Source organism: Setaria italica, chromosome IV (assembly GCF_000263155.2).
Source record: "Setaria italica strain Yugu1 chromosome IV, Setaria_italica_v2.0, whole genome shotgun sequence".
NCBI classification, from domain to species: domain Eukaryota; kingdom Viridiplantae; phylum Streptophyta; class Magnoliopsida; order Poales; family Poaceae; genus Setaria; species Setaria italica.
This window is the reverse complement of record NC_028453.1, coordinates 36,574,006-36,600,690: the sequence shown is the minus strand read 5'-3', so window position 1 is coordinate 36,600,690 and position 26,685 is coordinate 36,574,006. Positions and strand designations below refer to the sequence as shown.

Genomic DNA, 26,685 nt, shown 5'->3' with positions numbered 1-26,685 from the left:
TGCTTCGGGATCTTTGAAGTTTTTACTGCCCTGGTCCTCGCCGTAAGCCTTTGTTGTTAAGAACCATGTGTGTGCATACTGCTCCTTTATCACCTACTCCTTCCATCCAAAAAAATATGTCATGTTAGGAATTTTAGGACAGATTAATAAGAGGTAAAATAACCTCGATTGCCCCTATTTATTAGCCATATTTGACGCTAATTAACTGTTGTATGCGCACATGCACATGCACACATACCAAATCGAGTATAAGGACTTGATTTTTTGACAAATTTTGAATCGCAGAATGACATGTTTTTTAGGACGGAGGGAGTACCGCGTATTCATGCCACTTTAATGTTGGGGAAAAGAAAATCAAAGGGAATATCTGTAATAATAAATAGAAAATCATAGCCGTATGGGAACAAATATTGTTCAAGATCTCTCAAGTTGGACTATATGTATGGTCTTAGACTCTGGGTAGCACATGCCCCACCACAATCACCATGCACCAGTTCACCACGAGTGAGATGGATCGGAGGATCCTTACGGTTGCCGTGGCTCTGCCCCTGCTACTCGTAGCCTCCGTAACCGATGCATCCCGATCCTCTGCGTGGAGCCAGGTTTTTTATCAAAGGCTAGCTGCGCCCGCCAACGAGACCAACCTGATTCGAGCACTGATCGGTCACGTTTCACCAAACGGGGATTCTGGTGCCGACCCGACCTACGTGAGTTCATGATCATTCCCTCTGTGCTTGTCCTGTTTTCGTGTCGATTTCGATCCCCTTAATTTTTCTTCAGGTTCACCGCATTGTTATTTCTGGGACGATCATGTGTGTTCTTTCTTTCCCCCAATCTTAGCTTTAACATTGATGTCCGACTTTACTCTCTATAACTTTCTAGTTCGCACACCATGGCGCCGAGACTTCACCGGATGGTTACTACGGGTTCATTGCAACATTGGATGTCTATGGCTTCACGTTGAAACCTAGACAAGGCACCGCGGGCGCGGTTTGGGTCGTAGGTTCAGGAGATGGCACGCAATCAAGTGCCAAAACCATCATCATTGGTTGGAACGTAAGTAATATTACTATATATATCAGCATATACTCCCTCCGTCCCAAAAAGAATACAACTTTTGCTTCCCAAGAAGTCAACCAATTTTATATTTGAACAAATTTATACGAAATAGTACTGATATTTATGGTACAAAATAAATATTAATAAATTAATCATATAACATATTTCATACCAAATCTATTTTGAGACGTGTGCTAGTACTTTTTTTTTTATAAATTTGGTCAAACTTGAAACTGTTTGACTCTTTTCGAGAAGCGAGAGTTGCATTTTTTTAGGACGGAGGGAATACTATCTATGATGCATCCATAAATATAAGATATTTAGGAAAAGCAAATTAGTCCAAACATAATATAATGGGTAACAAATTAGATTGTCCGAAACATCATATATTTAAGAATGGAGGAGTATATACCTAATATAATGCATGAATTGGCGTATTATACAAAAATAAATTACATTTTTATGCTCCCTTTATGTTTCTTTGACAGGTTCTGCCAGCCGAGTATGGTGATTCGCGCGCACATTTCTTCACTGCCTGGAGTCCTGGACAGTAAGTGCTTTGTAATTTCAGTGTCTGCTAGTGGCAGCAGCACCTCCCATTTTGCAGTTGCAGGGCGATATCAGGAGCATGTGTATTGGTCTTGCCGAATCATCTTGCTTGCTTGCAGGATGACGGGTTCATAGAAACGGGCTGCTTCAACACCAAGTGTCCTGGGTTCCAGCCGGAGAAGGGAGCACCCATAGCTCCTGGAGACGCCATTGAGCATGTCTCCTCCCCCAAGGGCGACAAGCAGAACCTCAACCTTAGAATTGTCAAGGTCTGAATTTGTCTTTCCTCACGCGTACAAGAACTCATCAAGGCAGCTCGTCTGATGGGCACACACGCATCGCATGCATGCAGGACGGTGCATCGGGAGACTGGCTGGTGCACCTGGGCCTCAACAGGGACCCCGAGCTGATCGGCCGCTTCCCCAGGTCGCTCTTCACCGGAAGCTTCGCGGAGAAAGCGGCCGCGATACGGTTCGGCGGCATGGTGACGGCGCCCGCCGCGGATCCGGCGCCGATGGGGAGCGGCTACCTTCCGGCGGCGGGGGACGCGGCGGCGTCCGTCAGCAACATCCAGCTCGTCGGCCGGGACGGGCGTGCCTCGCCGGTGACGCGGGACCTGCCCAAGCTGGAGAGCAAGCCGGACGCCTACGCCGTGAGCCCCATCGAGAACGGCAAGTTCTTCTACGGAGGTCCTCAACGAGCCTAATGACCTTGGATTGTGATTTTAAGATGTGATGAACCCAATAATCATGTCGAAATACTGGATGTTCTATGTTGCATTTCGCATATGGGCATGTTTGATTGGTTGCTGTCCTCGTGTTCAGCGTGCTTGTCAGGTAGCCTACGTGTTTCTGAATGGGTAACCCCTCATCCATGGTGGTCGATCACCTATTCTCCTTAGCCTTTGACAGAAGCGTCAAAGACAAGCGAAATAGCTGCACGGCCATGGTCACTACTCACCAGGGCTGCAACCAAACCCTCATGCTGCATCCCAGGCTCCCAGCCGGGCCAATCTCACCAGGGCAGCAGCCAAATGCTGCCTGGTGACAATCAGGTAAAAATGCCGCGCGCAAATCCACAATGACACTTCAACTTGATTGAGACGAGCACAATTATATATATATATAATGCAACAAACTAACCCACAACTAGCCGTGAAACTTCAATAGCATGCAGCCATATAATTCAGCTAGATGCACTCAAATTTCGGAGCGACACAACTCACACAACAGGCATGGCAAAGGAAAAGAGCACAGCAGAACATTTGATTCTAAACAACATAGCCAAATCCTCACATGAACCGGGAACACAGGGGGGTCGCTTGTAACAATTTAAGAACACAGTTTTTCAGGTTCACAAGCCACTGGCTCGTGCCAGACAGGACAGCAGAATTAACTACCACAATAGGAAACCACCACTTATAAAAGCTGGATAGCATTCTAGTCGAACAGGGAGAAACCCATGTCGTCATCGCTCTCTTCCTTCTCCTCTTCCTTCTTCTCCTCCTTGGGGGCATCGGCCGCACCACCACCAGAGGAAGCGGCACCACCAGCAACAGCACCTCCACTGATCATTGCACCACCACCAACAGCACCCACGATAACCTGCATTAGATTCAAACAAACATCAGGATTGAGGATCCACCAACATGACATTAAATATTGCACTAAGCAACTCGCAGAAGCGAGCAAACAACATCTCCAGGCTAGAAGATCCAGAATTATCACTAATTTAACAGGTAATCAACAAGCAGTAGAACTACAAATACATAGCAATGTTGCATCAATATGAACCAAGGCACAACAATGTAAACGGTTTAGTAAATAATAAAACATATTATCAACTAAAACATAGCTACAAGCTAGAACCCCATCTGCTGGTGAACACTTTACTATCCTAAATCCGGTGTATACAAATCAGGAATAACTTGTCACGGCACAACTTCAACGACAAACAGCAGACAATAAACACTTATTCCCAGGCAACGCAATAACTAAACAGAGTAGAAAATCTAGCTATAGGAAGCAGCTACGCAACAATCAGTTTGGACCGAAAGCAATCGACAACCTATTATTCATCAGATGCGACGAGAAACAGCGACACAACCGGACCCTAGCAAGTTCAGATCCTAAACTACCAAACAGTTCGCATCTATATTCCACATAGCTGGATCCGGGGGTCTGGGAGGGCGGCGTCGTATGACCAGACCTGGAAGACGGCGGAGCTGGGGGTGACCATGGAGAAGGAGGACTGGACGCCGGACGCGGAGTCGGCGGCGGAGGCGGCGGCGACGAGCTGGCGCTGGAGCTCGTATGGGGTGGCGGCGGAGGCCTCGATCTCGCCGGAGTGCTGCTTGGCCGTCCACTCGCCGCCGGAGTTGCGGCACACGAAGGTGTACACGCCCATGCCTGCGGGTCGCTGGTCGTCTGCGCGCGCGGCGGCGGAGGGTGGGAGGGGAGGCGGAGGCTTTGCGAATCGGGAGGCTGGTGGGGGGAAACCCTAGCCGCGGGGCGGGTTTATGTAGTTGTTTCATGGGCCCGTGCTGGAGCGGGAAGAGCCCATGAGCTGCGTTTTTTTGGGTCGGTTGCCGCATGGGTGGGCCGGAACAAGTCTAATGGGCCTTCGCCGTTTAACACCTTGTCCCGATATTTGGGAGCGATTCAGCTGCACAGACGAGGCCGAAGGAAACAATACAAGGACACAACACAAGCATGCACAACTTTGTAGTATCACCATTTTTCTTTTCAAAAACAATATCATCTATTTATACACTCTACAAAAACTTCAAAAAACCTACGGAAACTTACTCTGTTATTTTTTTGTATTTATCCTTCTTCCGATCGCTTTTCGTTCTGAAATGTTTTGCATTTTCATGCAGTTGGAGTTTCAAGTTTGACCCCCCGGACCACTCGCACAGTCATACTCAGGGCATTGCCTTTGATCAGCTCCTGCGTTGCTTCCTGTGGAACCCTTTGAGCCTCCCGTAGAGCATGAGGAGAACAAGGACGAGCTTCCCCTGGTCGCTCCACCACCCGGAGAAGCTGTACGGCTTGTCATGGCAGGCGCTCGACTCCTCCGGCCGGAGCAGCCTCGAGCAGCTGTAGCCAGTGGACAGACCCACGTTCCCATAAGCACTGCATGCCGAAAAGAAAACCACGTCTCAGTAGTGCCCCATCGATCGCCACATTAATCATGGAAATGATGGATGCGAAGAGCATTTTCCAGAAAATTCTCATGCAATTTGTGATCTGTGTGTTCGGTAAAATGCATCGCGCAACTCACCTGACCACCTCGAAGATCATGTTGAACGTGGAGAAGTTGAGAGGGTCGCCGGAGATCGACCGCCTCTCGGTGACGCAGACGAGCATCACCACGGCAGCGTTACCGGCTAGTGGTGACAGGAGCATCCTGTTCAGCGTCAATCTCCTCCTCTTTGCCGCCCCATCCTTGCGTTCTGGTTCTCCGCCGCTTGGTTCCCCCACTGAGCCGCCGTCGTGTACAGAGAAGAATGTCGCCGTGGCCGGAATGCACCTGAAAAGTGTTTGCCAGATTTGTCACGACCAGTTCTCGTCTCGGTTGACATCTGCCCGAACACAAGGACACGAGGGGACGTGACTGACATCATGGCGAGGAACAGCACAAGCACCGCCGGCGCGAGGAGCGAGCAGTCGATGGAGTTCTCCCCGGCCTGCCGCACGTTCACCGCCATGAACAGCGCGTTGGTGACCTTCTCGCCGGCGGTGATCCCGGCGAACACGGCGGAGTCCCAGTTCAGGCAGCAGAGGAGCGTCGCCGTCGCGGCGGCCACAGCGACGACCGTGACGGCGAGGAACACCGTCTGCAACCCAGGCAGCAGGAGGTGGCCGAAGCCTGCCGCCACGGCGTCCTTCGTCATGGACTCGAGCCCTTCTTCTTCTGACCCATGCCGACCGGCGAACACCCTCTCAAGTCTTCTCGTGGCCCATATCGCTGGCCTGAGGATCACCGGGAGCAGCGTGTTGCCGGCGAGGATCTGGCCGGCGAGCAACAGGAGGAGGCCCCGGTTCGCGGAGAACACCGCCATGCTCTCGTTGGTCGGGAGCAGCCCGCCGTTGGTGAAGGACGACACGGTTACCACCGCCGAGAAGAGCGCCGCGCTGATGCCCTTCCTCGCCAGCACATCTCGCGCGCTCGGAACGCCGGCGACGTACACGAACACCAGCACAGAGCCGAGCACGAGGACCATGGCCATGTAGACCAGCATCACAAGCGCCAAGCTCCCGAGGCAGCTCTCCTTGTGATCGCCTGAACTCGCAGACGGATTCGCCGCTTCGAGGTTCGACTCGTCGGAGACGGTGACGACCGATCTCACCCTGCCGCCATGATCAGGATCACGCCCACGCCGCCTTCGCTTGCGCGACTCGAGGACAAGACCGAGCAAGGAGACGAACATCTCGCTGCCCAGGAGCATGAGGATGGTCAGGACCACGACCTGGGAGCTGGAGAGGTCCTCCATCTTGACGGTGGCTAATCCGGTGACCGTCGCCGCAGACGTCGACATGAAGAACACGTCGACGTAACGAGGACGGTAACCGGGGCTGCTCGGCTTGAGGAGCACCAGCGCAAGGAAGCCGAGCAGATCAATGGCGAGGAAGTAGGAGAGGTGGAGCAGGAGCGGGCTGAGGTGGAAGACGACGAGCCGGCAGAGGAACACCGATGAACTGACGACGTGTCTGGCTGAGCTGACGAAGACATGCAGTCTGACTATTGGTATTGGATGCAGAGACTTAGAGAAGACAGTTAACAGTGCCATTAAATCTAGTACAAGTGACAAGAGATCCCTCAATGTGTGTATTTATACAACTTGTTGATAGAGCAGTGATCATATGGAACTGTTTCAGTCAGCCCATTGGCTAAAGAGATTAGTGGTGTGGAGGATGACATGTGTGTGTGCAATTGTGTAACATGGCTGATCGAGGCAGCTTTCAGAACTTAATGACATGACTGCAGATGAGCATGCTGTAAGCGAGATGCTAGTCGAAAACTCGAAACTACGTGCAGAGAATGCTGGAGGAAATCGTCAAGAGCCTTCTCCATGCGTGGAAGGTCTTTGCCCAACGGCCTGCCATGCTGCCGAGGGCAGCTACGGCCGGAACAGGCAAGTGTAAAGGGCAGGAGGCCTCACCTGCCTGACCTGACTGTTGATGCAGGATTGCAGACGAACCCCAACCACTAGTAACCGAAAGCCATCCAGCGCTGGTGATAGCGAGGGCGCGAGGCTGCTGGAAAGATGCTGCGGAATCATCATCTCCATGGACGGGAAGAACAAGCTGGGGTTTTGGGGTGATTGATCTCGGTGCCTCCAATTGGTACCGTATCGAGGCATGCGAGGTAGATCCTCTGCATTTGGCAACAGATCTGTCGACATGCCTTTGAAGACGTCTTGCGTCGATCGCGACCCCGAAAGCGATCGCGGCTGCTGCAGTGGGGGAGGATAGCTCAGGCAGCAGCTCCGGAGCACGCTCAGATCAGATTCATGTCCAGGAATGAACTGAGGGAAGGTTTCTGCAATTCTGCTTATGGTCGATGCCATGCCCCGAGGGACATGCGCGCACACACACAAAAAAAAAAAAGAAAAAAAAACTGAAGAAAAGAGTAGTGGCACTGTGGCAGGGAGCTCGAAATGCCGGCCGATTCCTCCGTGGGCTTAATCACAGGGACAGGACCGGCCCGACAAGGCTTTCCTGACAAGCCGAAACTGCGTCTATATTGGGCTTGATATCCGCACAAATTTTAGCCCATTTAGAATTTGAGGCCAGTCCAGTCGACCTTATTCTTCGTGCTCTCCCTCTCTCTCTCCCCCCGACTGCGACTACTATTCTGATCTTCTACTGATCCGGCGCCTCCCGACTCCGGCGAGCCTCCGCCTTGTCCGTGCCCGGCTTCACGGTGCCCCGGTGCACGGAGACCGCGCCTTCCTCGACCACCGCGTGGAGGAGAACCGTGGGCGATGATGTGGGCGGCGGTCATGGCAGGGGCGCGGCCGGTGGCCGCGGCAGCGGCCCCGAGGGTAAGCAGGCGGACCGCCCCCTACGGCAGAGTGGGGCGCTCCCAGCTATCCGGAGGCTGATTCAGTGGCGGGTGGTTGCGGCTCAACGGCGGCCGCCGGCGCCAACAAGGCCGTGGTAAATTCTGCCGCATTTAAAAGTTTTCGCCACAATTAAGCTGATCTCTGATGCTAATTGGTGTGCTGATTTCAGAAGTAAAACGGTCTGCGCGCCTGAATCACCATGCATCATATGCACGTTATATAACTTAGCAGGTAATGCACGAGCCGTCTGAACTCACGTTTCCCTAAACCGATTTTACTGTCGGTCACAGTGTCTTTGCATATTTGTTTATGACCGACCTTCTGACCTTAATCTGATATGCAATCCGAATACTTTCAGTTCCAAGTCTATGCGCAATGTAAACTGTGCTGGCTGTCAGATTCGGATGGATGATTCTCTAAAGCATCATGTGATGGCCACCAATGCATAGGATGATTGGTACTGTCAGTTAATTGTCTGCGCGCATCATATCTTCTGAAAATACTTGTCATGTTATCATGTTCTGGATGGCGAATAGAAATCCATTTTGCTCATGCTGCCAATGTGCTCCCTGCTGGTTTTTTCTGCCTGGATTTGAACTGGCCACTGGAGAATCTCGGGCCTTTTACTGATTTTCAGTTTGAGTTTTGGACCAATTAGTCGGCGACAATTCAGTGTTTCGGTGGTAACCAGTATTCCTTGATTCCTGAAAAACAGAGTGCGTTCGAATGTTAAGGTGATGTCTTCTGGCTTTATGGTTGGGTAAACACTCATATGGTGGGAGCTAGACGGTGGCGACTATTTTGTCATGACTCATTAACAGAAGGAGTTGCTCCAACTAAAGCTCAAGCAACCTTTGGCCACTGCTGATTGGAGGATGGCCATGAATCTAGCGTATGTTGGAAGTAGTAAATAGACGAGTAAGTACTCATTAAGTAGGCGTAGTAAGTTCAGTCACTAACAATTCTTGATTTAGTGCCTAGTCACGAGGACCGTCTCGTCTTCTTGTTTAGTGCATTATTGGTACCCTTGATGGTAACTGATAATATAATGCAAAAGAGACTTGGTAAAAAGAAAATAATTCTGCATTGCACTTGTGGAACATTCCGGAGCACATACTTTTCTTTTGTGAAACATGTTCCAATTTGAAACCTAAACTATCAGGAAGCACAGTACTGACAGATACACTAAATCTGATATGCTTGCCTTTGCAAACATTCTTGTTCAGCATTGTGCGTTTAATCTAACTTCCAGGCTTTGCCTGTCCCCGTACTGAAGGCCTTGAGCCTTCCATAGAGCATGATCAAGACAATCAGCAACTTCCCTTCATCGCTCCACCATCCAGAGAAGCTGTATGGCTTGTCCTGGCATATGCTTTCTGGGTGCAGCTGTTGCAGCCTCGAACAACTGTAACCAGTGGACATTCCTACGTTGCCATATGCACTGCATAGATATAATATTTCCCTTACTCAGAACATCATAAGTATTTTATCTTCGAAACCTTCACTAAGTTACTTTATTTGATGTGCAGGTCTTATAACATGAGCTGTTTGTAGTACAGTCTTTTATGCAAGGATACTAGCAGGGTAATGGAAGAACATTATATTGATCACATGAGAAGGGAGAACGTACCTGATGACCTCAAATATCATATTCAACGTGGAGAAGTTGAGTGGATCATTTCTGAGCCTTCTCCTCTCAGTGATGCAGGCAACTATGACAAAGATGACATTACACCCGAGCTGCGAAAATGCTAAGGTCAGCACCACAGATCATGTTTGGGCACCATCTTCTCATCCTTGGTTTTATCATCTCCATTTGGTGGTGCAAATGTTGTCCATGGTGGCAGATACCTGAAAACAGCAAGTAACTTTTCAGCCACATATCATCAGGTTCTAAAGCAAGGTGTACTAGTATGATAGAGTGCTAAGAACTAACATCATGGCTATCAGTAGTACTAGAACGGCAGGTGATATGAGCGAGCAGTCAATGGAATTCTCCCCTGAGTGCCTCGCGTTCACTGCTGTGAACAATGCACTGACAATCTTCTGGTAGGAGCTGAGCACATCGAACACTGGAGAATTCCAGTCGATGGCACCGAACAGAGTGACAGCCACTGCTAAAAGGCCAACAACCGCGAGGAGAGAAAGGCTGTTGGCAACTTGGGAAGCAGATAAGAATACTGCAGTTCCTTGGAGTCCCTGATCATGAGCTTCAGCCTTTCCAGCTTGGTCACTCTCCCCAGGAACCATACAAATAGCCTCAGGAAGAGAGGAAACAGCAAGTTGCCTGCAAGAATCTGGCCAGTGAGGAGAAGCAGGAGGCCTGCGTTCTTGGAGAAGATGGCCATGTTCTCGTTAGTTGGAATAAGCCCTCCGTTGGCAAAGGATGAGACGGTGATCGATGCCGAGAAGAGAGCAACGTTGATCCCTTTCTTGGTCAGTATTGCTCTTGCAGATGGCACATGGGTTATGTATAACTAGCAGAAAGCCAAGGACATGGATAGCAGCAAGGTAGCCAAACACTACAAATCCTAATTATCTTACGCTACTATTGTTCTTCAGATCACTACTACTTGATGATCTGCTACTTAAAGTTGGAGCTCCATGTGTGGCTTCTTCAAGCTGCAACTCTTCGCCGATGTTGGCGACGACGCTTGCAGGCTCTACCATGTCGAGCTCGATAGCAACGACCTTGTTGCCTGTGGGATCAGTTGGATTGGCTTGGTGGTTGGGCGGCCTAAGCATGAGACCTAAGAAAGAGACAAAGACTTCACCCCCTGCAAACATGAGCAGCGTCAGGACCACGATCTGAGAACTCGAGAGGTCCTCCATTGTCACGGTACTGAGGCCAGAAACGGTCAATGCAGAGGTTGACAGGAACAGCATGTCAAGGTATTGAGGGCTGAACTCAGGGTTGCTCGGTTTCAGCGATATCAAGAGTACCGAACCGAGCATGGCAATGGTAAGGAAGTAGCCTAGTTGGATGAAGACTGGGTGAACATGTGATGCAACGAATCGGTAAACAAACACGAAGGAATCAAGAACGTATCTTCCTAGGCGGATGAAGCTACGCATCTTGCTGTGGATGAACTCATGGTGAAATAAGCTCTCCATCTGACCTATGGCGCTATACTGCTAAATGTGGGACAAGAACTAATGCACGCGTCCTTGACAAGATCGTGCTGCCGGGCATGCTATTTATATGGGCGTTGGCTGTACTAATATGACTGAAGAATGATTTTCAGTTTAAAAAACTCAATCATTGGACATGAAGCAGATGAACGGAACCAAGTGGTTTGTATTCATACAAAAAGGGCAATCATGCAGTTGACCGATCGAAGCACGTTAGCCTGTGAGGTCTGGTGAACATTGTTTATTCTCTCATCACCGGCTTCCTGCCGTTGCTTGCAGGCTCTCGTGAAGGACACAATCCAGGATAATCCTCCCCTCACTCACAAGCAGACAGGTATCACAAGTTCGCATTTCTGTTTCAGAATTATGTTGCCAAAGCAATTAAGTCATGAACTAGTAACCAACTAGGGCAAACTCCTTATGTGCCACTGTGATAAACATAAACTCTATTTCTAATCCACCACTTCTAAAACCAATATAATTTGTAAACCCTTAAAATTTAAAATGAACTTAATGGTATTGAATGGATTTATCGGTTTTAGCAGTGGCAGACTAGAGTTATCCCGGTGGCATATAAGGAAGCAATCCGACCATGTAATGTTTACAAATTAAGGGGGTAAATAAACATGAGCATAAGCTTGGGCCACTTTGAAGCTATAGACAAGACAACGGATGGACAATAATCATAAAATATTAGAAAGAGTCTTAGTCTTATGTATGAATATTGACCATTTAACAAGCCTGATCATTGCACAAGCATTAATCTTAAGTGTGATCATTTGCATTAACATGTGGATTAGGCTGAGAGTACTACCTTTTTGTACGAGTTGTCCTGGTCTTTTGGTTGCACAGGTGGTAGTTGGTGCATGTGCAAGTGCAACGGTAGGGAGTTCGCACTGGCCGTATTAAAAACCTGCCAATCAGTATGGGTGACTAGCCGACTGGTGGGCCCTCAATCATCGTAAAGGGTTGTGGCAGCGAGAGACACTGCACGTCGAGATGACACGAAGGCATGTTCAGTGCAGTGATGGAGCCCATGTTATCGAAACAAAATGTTTTTCTTCCTTCCTTTTTTCTATTAAACGGGCATGTATGAACGAAGCATATTCTATTGTTCAGGTCAAGATACGAAGTACGAACTGGATCAGGGCCCAGCATTTGGTTGGCATTCACTGTTCAGTTGAGCTCAGCTCTGATCTGGTCAGGTCAGGTCAGGTCAGCCACATGTTGCATTTCCTTTTCGCTGGCGTGAATCGCAGCATGCAAGGTAATCACGTAAGTTACCGTGGTCCAAATCTGTGGTCCAACTTTTAAGATCGTACTCTATATGGGAGATTTTTTCTTTTTCAAATATTAGGATTGCAGTGAAAGCTAAGGATGGATGGAGGGAGTACGCGAGGAAGGTAATACTCGGCCGGGTGGTGGGTCGATCACAAGAGAGCTAGAGAGATCTATCGCATGCAGCAGCTGGATATCGGAGCTGCTGCATGCTGGCTGACCATGCTTGGCTCGATCAGGGGAGGAGCACTTGCACTTGCATGTGGGTGCAGGGCACGCAGTGGTGCTTAATTACTTTGCCGGTCGAAGGTGAAAACGTACGCCTCACCGGGGAGCGAGAGGACGCATGGGCATGGCCGAGGACCGAGCTTGGAAACGCCTCCGATATCATCCTCCAGGGAGAAGGTAAAAACGCCTTGCCAATTGCCATCGTGGGGGTATCAAAATCAAACGCATCAAAATACTCTCACCGTACTGACTCTCTGCTCACTATATATAGCAGCAGCAGGTTGATTATATTGCGCGGAATACAAATCGCGCATTATTGGAGACGACATGAGAGGGAGGTAAGTGCCCGGGGAGGTGTCGTCTGCCTTCTGCACCGGCCGTCCGCCGCCAAGAAAGAAAAATGGCACATGCATCGTTTTCATTGGTTGCGCGCGGTCAGGCCTCCGCCGCGGGCCACACATCTCGCTCTCACATTTTCCGACCAGATGGCCCTAAAAGCAACTTCAAAAAGATCCCTTAAAACTATCTCAAAACTTTATTTAGGGGAAAAAGTAGAAAAGCCCCCCTTCCTATCCGCAAAAATCCATCGTCCCGTATCCGATCTCCCTCGTCCCACATTTTTGCATGCCACTCCTCTTCCCCAATCGCCCCCTCCACCGGCTCCTTTCCCGCGCAATGAGCTGTTCCCGCGAATAAATTTACCCACGCGCACTTGTTTGTGGGAGGAGGCAAGCCGTGCAAGGTGGTGCCGGCGGCTGCGGCGTTGGCGGCAGGCCGGCAACAGCGGGGACAGCTGCGGCGGCAGCGTGAGGAGCTTTCCGATGCAGCTAGGACGGGCGACTGCTCCCATCCGGCAAGGGCAAGGCTGGCGTGGCAACCCTAGGATGCGCCAGGGGCTTGCCGCCGGCAGCCACAACCCCCAACGAGATTTGCAGAGTGCTAGGGGTAAAGACCATGGCCTGGCCGGTGGTGGTGACTGGCGAGGTGGATTTCAAGGTATAGTACCACCTCGTCCTCCGATTGCTGCACCTGCCGTCGACGATTCGAATCCCCTTGCATCGATGGTGGACCCTTGTAGCGACAATCCATCTGCACTTGTGAATGGTACGATTCCTGAGCACTTCATTCATCTATGTAAAGTTCAGATATCGATTAAAATTTATGTCTTGATTTCGATAATCTGTTGTCACTGACATGAGATGGATCGTTGGTTTTATTCTGTCCTGATCAATTGTTGGCCGTGTTACCATACACCCTGAACATGTGCACATAGTTGAATTGGACCTGTTTTGTGCTTCTAGTGTTTTTCTGTAGTAGTACCACTTCAAAAATTGATGTGCAGCTTGTTTGCAATGGTGTCTCCAACAGTTATCATGCCTCACATTTTCTGGAAAAGATTATATGCCCTCAAGATTATTTTTGGCATGGGTACAGGCCTAATTTGCAATATTTGGTCTACTGATTCAGAGTAGCTAATGCACAAGCATCATAGACTGTCCTGTGATGGAGCTACTGCTCTTACTGTTATCGTACTGCCATATTTCAGTAGAGGATGAGCTCTGATTGCCCTACATGATGTTCTGCAGAAGATTACACCAATTTCCTAATTCCTGCTGTCATTGTGGTTCTCTAATCTGATAGCCCCAACAAACTGTTGACCTCTAACGAAAAAACCAGCACCGGTTGTTGTTATCTACTGCCACTATAGTAAAGCTTGGTGTTATATTTCCTTTGTTCTTCAAAATAATTGAACCTTTGCCTATTGATCAAGTTAAAATAATATATCCAGCTATGCTCATCAGCTTGGTAGAATTACTACTGCTCTATGTGTTCTGTCACAGGGCCATACCTGTTCATGGAGCTTTGACAGAAAACTTAGTTGTTGTTATCTACTGCCACTACAGTAAAGCTTGGTGTTATATTTCCTTTGTTCTCCAAAATAATTGAACCTTTGCCTATTGATCAAGTTAAAATAATATATCTAGCTATGCTCATCAGCTTGGTAGAATTACTACTGCTCTGCGTGTTCTGTCACAGGGCCATACCTGTTCATGGAGCTTTGACAGAAAACTTGGTTGTTGTTATCTACTGCCACTACAGTAAAGCTTGGTGTTATATTTCCTTTGTTCTCCAAAATAATTGAACCTTTGCCTATTGATCAAGTTAAAATAATATATCCAGCTGTGTTCGTAAGCTTGGTAGAATTACTACTGCTCTATGTGTTCTGTCACAGGGTCATATCTGTTCATGGAGCTTTGACAGAAAACTTATCAGTGATTAAATGCTTGCAAGAAATGGATATTTTTCCAACATGATGATGGATAAAACCAATCAAGGGGATGTTGATAATTATGGCAATGCATATGCTGACCAATAGTCACATGCAATTGAAGTCGGTCCAACAGCCCCCTCTGTGAGGCCAAACCACAATAGTTTCAAGAATTTCAGTGACCACAAATATGAGGTTTTGGTTTTAGGGTGGCTGAATGTAAGTTTGGATCTGGTCGTAGGCAAAGATCAAAAAGGTGGCAAGGATTGGTCTCATATATGTGAGTACTTCCATGAACACAAGACGTGCCTCTCAACGCGTACCATGAATTCTCTCATGCATTGGTGGGAGACCATACCAAAATGTGTGAATAAGTTTTGTGGATGTCTAGCACAGATTGAGTTAAGACATCAGAGTGGTACTACAATGCAAGATAAGGTGCTTACTATGCAATATCAGGATTTGTTTCAACTATTTTATTTTTATATATCCTCCGTGCGCGCAGGGGCTAACGGCGTGAGCTCCTGGTGGCGACGTGAGCTCTACCGGCGTGAAAATCCCTTCGGCGAGGAAAATTCCTCCGTGTATGGGCTGGCACGCGTGAGGGCAGGTGAGCAGCCTAACTAATGGGTCCAATTATAATGATGTGGTCTGTTCTGAAATATTGGAGACTAGTTATTAGCGATCTGCTGTGGGTTGATATGTTTTTGGCAAAAAAAATTTTAAAAGAGCCCTCAATATATAATTTTGAGGAAGAACTTTTTGGAAACTCTTAAACTTCTCTAATCCCACCTCACTCTCGCTCGCTGCGCGCAATCCGAATAACTAGGTTGGGTTCGATACCTTTGTCATTTCTATATTGCATCCATCCATACTGTGCAATAGACGATTTGTTTCGAGATACATGTAACTAATTGGTTTGACTAGGTGTTCTCTAATTTGTTACACTTTTTTTTATTATGGTTGACTTATCCTATGTTATCAACAGTGCAATGATTGGCAGTAATAATAATGGCTAATAATAAGAAAGAGAGAATGACGATAACCCAACCCATACAAACATAGACAATGCAATGAGCTCGAAAGAATTGAAGATGGTTCCTTTTCCTATACTAAAAATAAAAGAAAAGCTCGAAAAGTTGAGAATTACCACCACTTTCTTGTGCTTGTGCGTGCATAATCGAGGAATGTAATATTCTACCGGGTGGGTGGTGGCCGGGTCGATTCATCGTCAGGGTAGATACATGGGCCTAGGAAGCGACTGACGTATGTATCGAGAGGTGGAGGAGGAGGAGTCATCTCCATCAAAAAGGAAGAAATAGAGTAGCAAATTGGCAATAGAAATGGCATATTATTGTGGGCCGGGGGAGGGACTTGGTACGAACTTGTGATTCGAAAAAAAGTTTAATTTGGCGCATTATTACCGAGGCGACGATGATGCTGAGAGAAGAGCTTTCAGATTCGATTAAAGTAGATGGCGCCTATATATTGGGCTGATGGCATGCATGAGCGAGCGAGGTGGTGGACCGTGCAGTGGACGTCGTCGTAACAGGGCCCAGACTGGTTCATTCATGCATGCGGATGGTGGGCTGCATGTACACTACTGCATACAGGCACAGTGTCATTGGAAAACTGTGGAACAATCTTCACATGACACTGACAGTGACAGTGCTAGCTAGGTAAACTAGGTTGATTTTCTTTTTAGTAAAGTATAACCAGGTTGATAGCCCAAGTGCCAATACAAAACGAACATTATTGGAGAGGGCACGGGGAGGTACGTGCCGAGGAGGTGTCGCCTGCTGCGTCCGCCGCGTGGAAAGAGTGGCGCGTCACTATCTAATCTGCAGTGTGTTAATTTCCGTGTGAAGCGTCATCACGGGGATCTATTCAAGATATAGGCACCTAATAATAATGTAAACATTTAGCAAATACAATTATCACTGAAAGTTAAAATTTTCATATATTTTGGTACTTAAAAGGGAGTCAACCTCACCAAAGGCAGCTCAACTAAAAGGAATTGGAACGGGAGAAAACAGTATATCTTATAGCTTTCGTAGTTCCAAGGAAACCATTATTACTCGATCACCTTCTTCTTCGAATATGAATAATATGTTAGCTAACCTCAGCTTCGCGCTTGGCTGGACCTTTCCTTGTAATCTCGCCCTGGTATGCCAGGAGATTTCTGCACTTGAGCTTCTGCTCTCTCAATCAATATATAAAGTAGGTGGGGATCTTCGCCCGATGTTGTTCAAAAAAAAATACGAATAATATTTTTACTCAACATGTAAAATAAGGGTACAAGCTAAACATTAGGTTGCTGACGGTGCAACAACGTTTTCGTGGCTGGTGTTGTTCTTTTATATAGAAGTTAATTAATAAAAAAAACATTTTGCAAATCTCTTCGATCTGTTGTGCGATTTCGAGAGCGAGCTTAGGCCGGCCGTGTTGGGTGGGCTGGCTTGACGTAGTGCTACGGCCCGTATGGCCCACGCACGAGCAAGCTCTCGGCCCGTGACTAACTAGGACAGAGGATCGGCGATACCGTCTAAAACTGCGCGCGCGCGCGTAACGGCCGGGCATGCACGTACGACGTCGGCCATGCATCTATCTATCTATCGATCGCTGACGAACGATGGATCGATCGAGACGCATGGGCGCGATTCCATCACAATTCAATGATACTACTCATCATCCACAAATTAAATCACAACCGCCCTAGTACGTGTACCACTAGTAGCTAGCGTGGTACCTGCAGTATAAGTAGTAGCACGTACCTTGCCGTCCTTGCTCGAGACGCGTGCAGCTATATACGCACCCTAGTAGCTAGAATTTCCCCATCTCTTCACGAGTCCATCGATTGATTAGGCCATTCTTAGCGGACTATTTTTAAGATTGCTATATCATCTTTAAAGATTTAAGTTGGCGAACGAACCACTTACGACACACATGATTTCATTCCGTGATTTCTAGATAGAATGATCGATATATATATATATATATATATATATATATATATATATATATATATATATATATATATGTTGTAGGATTATACGTAGCTACTGCCGATTCCTAGATGGAATGATCGATATACTACTATGTATATCTATCGGTAGGAATCTAGCTACTGCCGATTCCTTAGATATATATCCCGTAGACACGTGTCCGCCGCCGTCATCCTACCTCTTGGTCATCTATCGGAGCTCCGATCCTTGGCCACACGTGACACTAGTGTGAACGGCCAGACGGTTTTGCGGGCGGGGGTAATCTAGCTAGCCCGGCCTCTCTCTCAGACAGCAGTCGGTCGGTTAATTAGCTACTCCCTCCGTTTCGTGAATTGTTTTAGCGTTCATATATAGACAGTATTTATTTTATACTCCCTCCGTACTGGTATTAGAAGTCGTTTGTACTGGTATTAGAAGTCATTTAAGATAGGATTGCGCTTACCAAGAGTAATTAGTTAAGGGGAAGTTTTCCTTCTTTGCTCTTATTAAATAGCGCTGCGGGGTGTCCCTTATACAACAATTCTTCATAGACCAAGTGGTGAGCACTCCCATTCCCGAGGCTGGTGGTCAAGTGTTTGAACCCCCAGTGACACACTATTTTTTTGGACGTGGATTTTGCATGGCGCTGTGCGTTGGCTCAAATTTATCCGATGGCGCCTTATTTTCGTTCGTTTGTTTCGCCTGGGCGCTTTTTTTTTCGTTCACTCGTTTTTTCGGTTCGGCACGTTAATTTCGTTCGTTTGGCGCTCACAGCTCAGCAGGTCCGACGGTTGGAGTGCCTGCGGTATTAAGACTCGAGTGCGTGCAGTACTACTGCCTTGCCTTGACTGTTCTTCACTTGCTTGTTCATCTAGCCATGGCTTAGCTTCTTCTCTAGCTTTCTACCTGCTCCTTCCACAGCAATCTGTACGGCGCGATGGCTCATGTCCTCCATGGCTTCGATTTGAACGTTTGTATGGAGGAAGATGACGACGGCAATCATCCCTTCAATCTCAACGAGCCTTTACTGGAGGACCACAACAACAATGGTAACGTGCTCATTCTTACTCATTTTTTCTTTCCTTTTTTTATATTCACATCATTAACGTGAGGTGATCTCAACTTTCCGGCATAAGAAGATGACGGCCCCAACCCCAACGACGTGCTTGATTTCGACGAGCCAGAATACGACGGCGCTAATGATGCCGACGGCGGCGTGTTTGATCTCCAAGAGCAACAAGACGGCGGTAAATGCATCGCTTCGATCTATCCGTTCGTTGCTTGTTCATATTATTTCGGTTCTCATTATTGTTTTTTTTACAGTACTGGATTTAAACTTACCAGTAGATGAGTTCGGTGCAGTTGATTTGAACTTTGTACAAAATCTTGCTGGTAATTTTTTTGTCACAATCACATTCTTCTACTAGATCATGCATGAAAGTGTTTGTTTTTTCCCTATAATTAGAACATGCCGTGAATAAGTAGTATAAACATGCCGTGAATAAGGTTTTTCCCTATAATTAGACCTATGAACGTGATTCTTTTTTCTTGTAATAGAACATGCTGTCCAGAACCCCAACGTGGAAGCAATTCATGGAGGATTACCCCACCGAAGGAAGGAAATGACTGAAGCTGTCCGAAAACGAGTTTACCAAGCTTTGTTAGCTAGAAGCAACGATGGTACACTACACAAGGAAGACACTGCATTTGTTGCTGCTCAATTTGACATTCATATAAGGACAGCTCAGCGTGTTTGGAACCGAGGTAAAACACAACTTAAAAGCGGTGTTCCGGTTGTGGTTTGTAGTCTAAAGAAGGGTAGAGTTGGACGTAAAGCAATACCTTTTGATTTGGAAGCATTGCGAAACATTCCTCTAAAGGAAAGAATGACTATAGAGGATGTGTGCGCCAAACTAAACATGAGCAAATGGAGGGTTCAAAGGTATTTGAAACTAGGATTGATTAGGCGCCACTCTAGTAGCATCAAACCATATCTCACTCAAGCTAACAAGAAGTCTAGGTTACAATGGTGTGTTGACATGGTTAATAGGGAGTTGCTTGATGATCCAAGGTTTAAGGAGTTGTATGACTTTGTGTTCATTGATGAGAAATGGTTCTACCTACATCAAAAATCTGAAAGATATTATTTGCTACCTGAAGAAGATGAACCCCATCGGACTTTTACGAATAAGAACTACATCCCTAGGCTCGGCCAAGGTTTAGGGATGGGAATTGTATTTTTGATGGTAGGATTGGTTGTTTTCCACTTGTTCAGTATGAAGCGGCTCAAAGAGGTAATGAGAGGACATGCCGTGTCCGTGGAGACTTGGTTATGAAGCCCATAACTTCGATCACTAGAGAAGTGATTAGAGGTTTTATGATCAACAAAGTGTTGCCTGCCATTAGAGCTAAGTGGCCAAGAGAAGATGTGGGTAGACCAATATTCATTCAACAGGATAATGCACCTTCTCACTTGAAATTGGATGACCCACAATTTTGTGAGGCCGCTAAGCTAGGAGGATTTGATATTCGCCTAATATGTCAGCCACCAAACTCTCCAGATTTCAACATTCTCGACTTGGGTTTTTTTCGAGCTATACAAGCAATTCACTATGAGAAGAATGCAAAAACAATGGAGGCTCTACTTCCAGCCGTGCAAGAGGTAATTTGCTCAACAATTTTTCACACATGTTTCGATGTTTTCTTCCACAACAATTTGCAAACCGAATTAAACTTCCACAACAATTGTTCACACTTGTTATGTAGGCATTCATGGAGTACTCACCACGCCTTGCAAACCGAATGTTTCTAACACTACAAGGTGTTTTCGTGGAAGCTATGAAGAAGAAAGGTTGCAACAACTTCAAGATACCTCACATGAAAAAAGGAACATTGGAAAGACAAGGTCGGCTGCCATCTTGTATCCCTTGTGATCCATCTTTACTGGATGAAGCCGAGGCTACTCTTGCTGCATGAAACAAGTAGATTGATGGTTGTTAGTTTTACTAATGGAGACAAATCTTGTTAATTATCAGTTAATTAGAATTCAATGTTAATGATCTTACCGCTGCTTTGGCGTCCTCCATAGCCTTCTTGGCAGCAAGCTTACGCTCGTGCCTCTCCTTAGCCTCCTTTTGACCGTCTTGAGCACGTCTGGAGGCAGCACAATTTGATCGCCATCGAACACGATATTGTCGACATCTGGAATAAAAAACTCACACTCGAATTCGTAGAAGCCATGAATAACGGCAAAGATCATGTAGTCTGCGTGCTTGAGACCACAGCGAGAGCATGGATAGCGCCCACTGTGCACACGATCCCATGCTTCGCGGTTTTCATGAACGACTTGACAGCGGCGACAAATAAAAGCGCCCGGCGGCAAAGAATTCGGCACCATCGCCGAGTCTGGCGCGAGCTCCTGCAACTCCGGTGAGGGGATGGTATCTACCTCCGACTCAGGCATGATCTCCTCCGACTCCGGTGCAATGATCTCCTCGGACTCCGGCGCGACGATCTCCTCCGACTCAGGCACGATTCCTCCGACTTCGGCGCGGCGATCTCCTCGGACTCCAGCGCGACAATCTCCTCGGACGCCGGCGCGATCTCCTCCGGCGCGACGATCTCCTCGGACGCCAGCTTGGACTCCATGACTTGGGCAAGCGGCGAGCGTACGCGCGTCTGGCAGCGAGCGCGAGCAGCGAGTAGACGAGGCAAGAGGCAAGCAGGCGAGTGGACGACGCGAGCGGCATGCGGCGCTATTAATAGCGATTAACGCGACAGCGAGTCGTGGGAGGTGAACGGCGCGTTAATAGCGGCGCTGGAGCCCAAGCGGAGGGGCAGCAGCGTCAAATTTTGCCTAACCACGCCAGAACAACTTCTTTTACTCGTTTCCATCCAAACGCCAGAACGACTCCTAATACCAGTATGGAGGGAGTATGTAGACATCCATTATATACACCTTATATCCATTGTATGTATCTAGAAAAATCAAAATGATCTACAATTTGGAATAACGGAGGGAGTACTCCGTAGTTCATTCTCGTTCCAAATTCTCGTTCTGAATCAGTTACTTTGGTTGAAATAATGGGTCTAGCCCATAGTAATTTCAGAATTCCAAATAAATCTCAAAGGCCCATGTGGATAAGAGGTGGAGTGGTGCAAGTCTTTAGTCCCACATTGCTAGCGGAGGAGAGGATGACCAACTTAAATATGGAAGTTGTCTCCACTCCTCCAAGCTATGTGTGTGGGGAGAGAAGGAGAGCTCCACACACGCGCGCTCGCTCGCCATGCCCCCCTCGCCTCGCGAAGGGCGCGGGCACGCGGCACGCGACACCTGCGTGAATGGTCTGTCGAAATCCGGCCCCTCGTCTTGCGGGGGCGCGTTTTCCTTTTGCCGTTTTATTTTTTGGTTACTTGGTCCTTAAGTCAGCGAGATATATGGAATCCTAATCGGTTTAGATCACGATCGCGACGTGAGAATCGTGGGCTCTCCTATATATGCGCCCGATTGTCGGCGTGCACCGGCGATTGGGAGAGCAGGTCTCCGGAACCGTCGTCTTCGGCGATCCTGCACCGGGAGAGGGCGAATAAGGTTTTTGGGAAGCGCTCTGCGCGACTGCTCGATCGCTTCCTCGGGCATCACTCACTGTCGTGAACAACGTCAGACTGCTGATCGTCATCGTCGGCTGTACCCGGTAGTCGTCCAGGAGCCGATCTTCATCAAGAAAGAAACGTACAATCTCTTATCTCAAATTATGTCTTCCATACTAGCTATTATGATCTGTTGCAGTCTGATAGCACTGGATAGTATGGTAGAATGTGTGATTCTATTTGCAATGATAGACTTGTCTAGATCTTGCGTAGACATGTCTAGTTTAATCTGCTATCTGTTCATCGTATTCATGATTTATTTCTGGATTAAATTAAAATTAAAAGTGCTTATATATCCAACAACTTTTCGTGTGAAACTCACAGCTTATTTCTACATACTCCATCCATCTATCTTTATAAAGTATGATATAATTTGGCACAGTCTTCCAAGTAACACTTTGACCATTCATTTATCTTATCTTATATTGTTTATGGTTATAAATTTATAATCATTGTAGAGCATATTTGATTACGAATCCAACCATATAAAGTTGACATTATAAAAATAAAAAATACTAATTAAATTATTGATCAAAGATTGCATAGTTTGAATCTTGACATGTCGTGTGGACCTTATGAATAAAAACGGAGGGCGTACGTACTTGCATGTGAAATAATTAATCTCCCAAGAGGAAGAGTTTGAAGCACTCTGTACGTGTGGCGCGCTTAGCCCAGTGTCTCTGACGTGTACACCGGCTTCGTTCGGATGATTGGGAGTCGTCAACCAGCTGCAAGCATGATTGGCTTCCAGCGTCTGACCAGAATTATGTTGCTACACTCCCCGGTTTCCCGGATCTCGTCGTTGAAGAACTAAACCGGTAAATGATCTTCGTGTTGAATCACTAAGGTGATTGGAGCAAGCTAGTTGTGGTCGATCGTCAATGGCAAAGCTGTTGTCATGGTGGTGGTGATGTGGGTCATGAAGAGTGGTTCCGCCGGTTTCTCCCTCTAAAAACCGTGCGTGGAGGTTCTTCAACACGGTTGCAAGTCGTCGGAGGTGCTTGGTCGTGAGTGCGACAAGCTCGGCCACGATGATCAATTATATTTAGCCACGTAGAGAGTAGTTGTAGCCTTGTTGTAGGTAGTGTAGTTGCATGGAGTGTAGTTGCATGGAGTGTTCTAGCTACTAGTATATAGCTTAGGCATACAAGTTGCACGCATCGGGAATCCGGGAAGAAACAGATGTACAGCAGGCGATAAAAAATAGCAGCAAGTAGTACTTGCGCCGCGCTCTGCATGCATGCATGCATGCCGCTGCACGTGCAGTCGTCGTGCGTGGTGATCGACCAGCAGGCGAGCTGCTCTGCTAGCTCTCAGTACTACGCAGCTGACAGCGTCGCCAGATCTGGGGCAAGGGCTTGCATTGCATGTGGCTCCATGCATTATCGTGCAGCTCAGCAGCAGGGGCCAGTTAGTCAGACGGCGCACGCACTGTGCCATATTGCCATATTGCCATGCATGCATCTCCACCACTACTACAACATAATGCCCGGCCTCTTGTATACATACAAATACTGTATTGTTTATTTTTTTTCACAGCTCAAACTAAGAGGAGAGGGTCAGTATATACATATACATATCCTGATGCTACATACAAATGATTTGGATATTTGTTTATAGCAGCTTAATTGGGCTCTCTCTAGGCTCTAGACCTCTGGTGTCCATGTGCAACGGCATTGGCCCACTTGCATCGGCACACAATGCAAGGCATGCATCCATGCATGAACGTAACAACAACGAAACGAGAGCGGTTATGGCAGTTATGCAATGAACACCATTGGCTGGCCTGCCGATATATAACAACAAACCCTAACCGATCGGAGACAGTTGATTCAGAACGCACGCAGTGCAGGCACCCCCTGGCCATATCTCTGCACCAAAACTGTGGGTGCCTCAGGAATGGTCGCCGTTCAACTAATCACCACACTGTACACGGCTACCTACGCACAGTGGCATGCAGGTACGCGTACGTGTCTCGAGTCCAGAGGGGAGCTACATGCTGCAGTACACACTCACTACACGTGTCACGACCTCATAAGCGCTAGCTGCTGCAGGGGATGAACAGTGGCCTGCACAAGCATCGACACTAGCTTACTCCTCGGTTCCTGCGATCTCTGAATAACGCGCGTCCAAAATCTCGAGTTGCATGGTCCCCTGTCGGCTTCCTCCCTGCTCTGCTCTCGACCGATCGCCGAATCATGGTGCAGAGAGAGCTCTACAGCAGGCCGTTATAGGCCGGCAGCATACTTGCTCGTACCTAGTAGACGACGACGTAGAGGTAGAGACGACGTAGCAGCTTATCTGCAATCCCGTGAAGGCACGCCGCAGGGCTAGACGACGACGATCGATATATGCCTCTCGCTAACATCTCTGAAGAAAACGCGGCTGCAGGGATTAGCATATATGGTGGTCCTGACACTGCAAGTACACTTATTGACTCTTGTTTAAGAGATTAGCTTCAAGATCGGACAGAGGAGATGTCCTGTGCCGTACCTGATCATCATACCCCCAGACATACAGAAAAGCCATCGATCACAAGAACAAAAAGGATTGTACGTACAGCGTAGTAGTATATACGAGAGAGCAGGGTAAGCAGATCGATGAGCTCCATCGCTAAACTCCATGATCACTTCACATGCGTGCAACCGTTAATCAGGGGTTGCCCAGCTTGAAAAATCTAAGCTAAACAAATTAAGGCGCCAGATCGATCAGAGATTAAAAAAAAAATCAGGGCTCGTGATCTGCCTCGGTATCCGCGCGGCGAGAGGAGGAATCTATCCCGTTGATCGTACGACAGCAATCCCCCGTACGCCGATCTAGTGTAAATTCGTCAAGCATGCATTTGACTTATTGGCGAGTAGATCGAGCTTGCTTTGGGCGAATCTCTCCAGTTTGCTTGCTGATCTTTCCGGACTTCTGCTAGGCCTAGAACCAAAAAATATTTGTCATGCATTCTTCTGGAAAATTTAGTTCTTGTTTAGCTCTCTGTTGACCGGTCGAGATTCGACGACTATTCGACTAGCTAATGTTCAGTTAGATTAGATATAACCGCTTCTACCTAGCACAAAGAAAAGGAAGGAAGATACAACTGCTTTTGTGCACTAGGATATTTGCAAATTATTTTGTGTTCCATGGTCTGATCATATACAGTTTGTTAGTATATATAACTCTTGTTCAGGAGCCAAACTGAACATTATATTTATCAAGACTGAAGGATTATACTCTGATGATGATCCAACCTACTAACTGCCATCAAATGTGAACAGAGAGCAGAAGGGTGAAGTGCAGAAACATGAAAATTAGGTAGAATGTCAACACGGCTAATATAATTGTGCTAGCTAATAAAGCCAGTACTGGATGCAACCTTGCATCTATCTCACATTCATGGGCAGTTGATCCAATCCATGCATGATCTGCCCATCTGCTTGCAATTGCATTGCATTTGCAATGATTAGAGACCGATGGGAATCATCATGCAAATGGTGGTTCAGGATAAACTAATTGGGCCTTGGGTGCTGGCAATTGCCTATTTGGGTCCTCTGGCTCATGATTAGCATATGCGTGGTGGAGGAAAGGAATCTAGATCGTCTACTTGGACTGTACTTGCAATCTTCAGGAAATGGTCAAGTGCTGCATTCACATGATCTGGAATAATATCAGGGGAAATGCAAGTCTAATACTATTAAGGAATCTTGCATTAATGGTTTTCGCGCTTCATCAACCCATTTTGTTCAATTATTCAACGCACTTTGCCTTTTCCTTTTCTTTTAAATATAAAAAGGGGGAATGAATTCTACCAGGATCAGAACTAATATATGCTAATCATATGCATTAGAGGCATCTTACTGGTGACACGTATTTATTTTTTCATTGCTTAGGAGTAAAGCTTGATGATGATCCCGTATGCATGTGAATAAACCTCCTCACATGCAGATGCAGGCATGCACTCCCCTAGCTAGTCAGTCCCCTCTCTTCATCAGACCCTGCAGCCATGTTCTCCCATGCACACAGTTTGAAAAAGGAGAGAGAAAGAGTCTTGAAGTAGATGAGGAAGATAAAAGAAATGCAGTCAGAGCAAAAGTACAACAACTTTTTATACGTATCCATCTGTGGATGCATCCATATGGCAAGTTGGGGGTCCTCAAAATTTTGTTTGCGTTTGTTCAGTGGAGGCCACCTGATTAAGAATAATCCTTGATCGAGCGGTTTGTTTGTTTTGGCTCCCGTTGTTTTCATCTTGCCTCGGCAGTTTGTTTTGGCGATGCTGCACTACACTTAGTTGGATACACGTAAGGCAAATGATTCTCTGAATCCAAGTCATAATTTTTCCACTCCGTACCTCAAACTTCTGTCAGAGAGCGGGGTGTTTCAGAAGTGAGAATCATGTAGTATATGACCTCTCATTAGCCAGTAGGGGCAAATGTGTTCTGCTCTTTTTCTTTCTGAAAAATGAAGCACATTTAATG

General features: G+C 47.1%; 3 protein-coding genes, 1 long non-coding RNA gene and 1 pseudogene across 5 annotated transcripts; 2 read left to right on the top strand and 3 right to left on the bottom strand.

Annotated features, from left to right (window-relative positions):
- Positions 1-2,843: 2,843 nt before the first annotated feature.
- Positions 2,844-4,086, bottom strand: LOC101759468 (60S acidic ribosomal protein P3). The gene is made up of 2 exons (XM_004966050.3): positions 3,817-4,086; positions 2,844-3,212 (listed from the first exon to the last, which is right to left on the bottom strand). The coding sequence occupies exons 1-2, from the start codon at positions 4,012-4,014 to the stop codon at positions 3,048-3,050; spliced, it is 363 nt and encodes a 120-aa protein (XP_004966107.1). The 5' UTR covers positions 4,015-4,086; the 3' UTR covers positions 2,844-3,047.
- Positions 4,087-4,257: 171 nt separating this feature from the next.
- On the bottom strand, positions 4,258-6,424 carry LOC101753121 (probable cation transporter HKT9). The gene is made up of 3 exons (XM_004967183.3): positions 5,229-6,424; positions 4,891-5,139; positions 4,258-4,742 (listed from the first exon to the last, which is right to left on the bottom strand). The coding sequence occupies exons 1-3, from the start codon at positions 6,398-6,400 to the stop codon at positions 4,550-4,552; spliced, it is 1,614 nt and encodes a 537-aa protein (XP_004967240.1). The 5' UTR covers positions 6,401-6,424; the 3' UTR covers positions 4,258-4,549.
- A 1,419-nt stretch (positions 6,425-7,843) lies between these two features.
- Positions 7,844-9,350, top strand: LOC111257106. The gene is made up of 3 exons (XR_002677505.1): positions 7,844-7,909; positions 8,037-8,596; positions 9,208-9,350. It is a non-coding gene; the product is annotated as an uncharacterized LOC111257106 (long non-coding RNA).
- On the bottom strand, positions 8,835-11,812 carry LOC101752708 (annotated as a pseudogene).
- A 787-nt stretch (positions 11,813-12,599) lies between these two features.
- Positions 12,600-20,628, top strand: LOC101786856. Of its 2 annotated transcripts, none has more exons than XM_022825804.1 (8): positions 12,600-13,420; positions 14,550-15,023; positions 15,091-15,195; positions 18,491-18,618; positions 18,709-18,816; positions 18,893-18,961; positions 19,127-20,231; positions 20,336-20,628. In XM_022825804.1, the coding sequence occupies exons 4-7, from the start codon at positions 18,507-18,509 to the stop codon at positions 19,903-19,905; spliced, it is 1,068 nt and encodes a 355-aa protein (XP_022681539.1). In that variant the 5' UTR covers positions 12,600-13,420; positions 14,550-15,023; positions 15,091-15,195; positions 18,491-18,506; the 3' UTR covers positions 19,906-20,231; positions 20,336-20,628. The 2 variants fall into 2 exon arrangements, with proteins under 2 accessions (XP_022681539.1, XP_022681540.1); XM_022825805.1 differs by having other exon boundaries at positions 12,600-14,729; positions 14,827-15,023.
- The last annotated feature ends 6,057 nt before the right edge of the window (positions 20,629-26,685 follow it).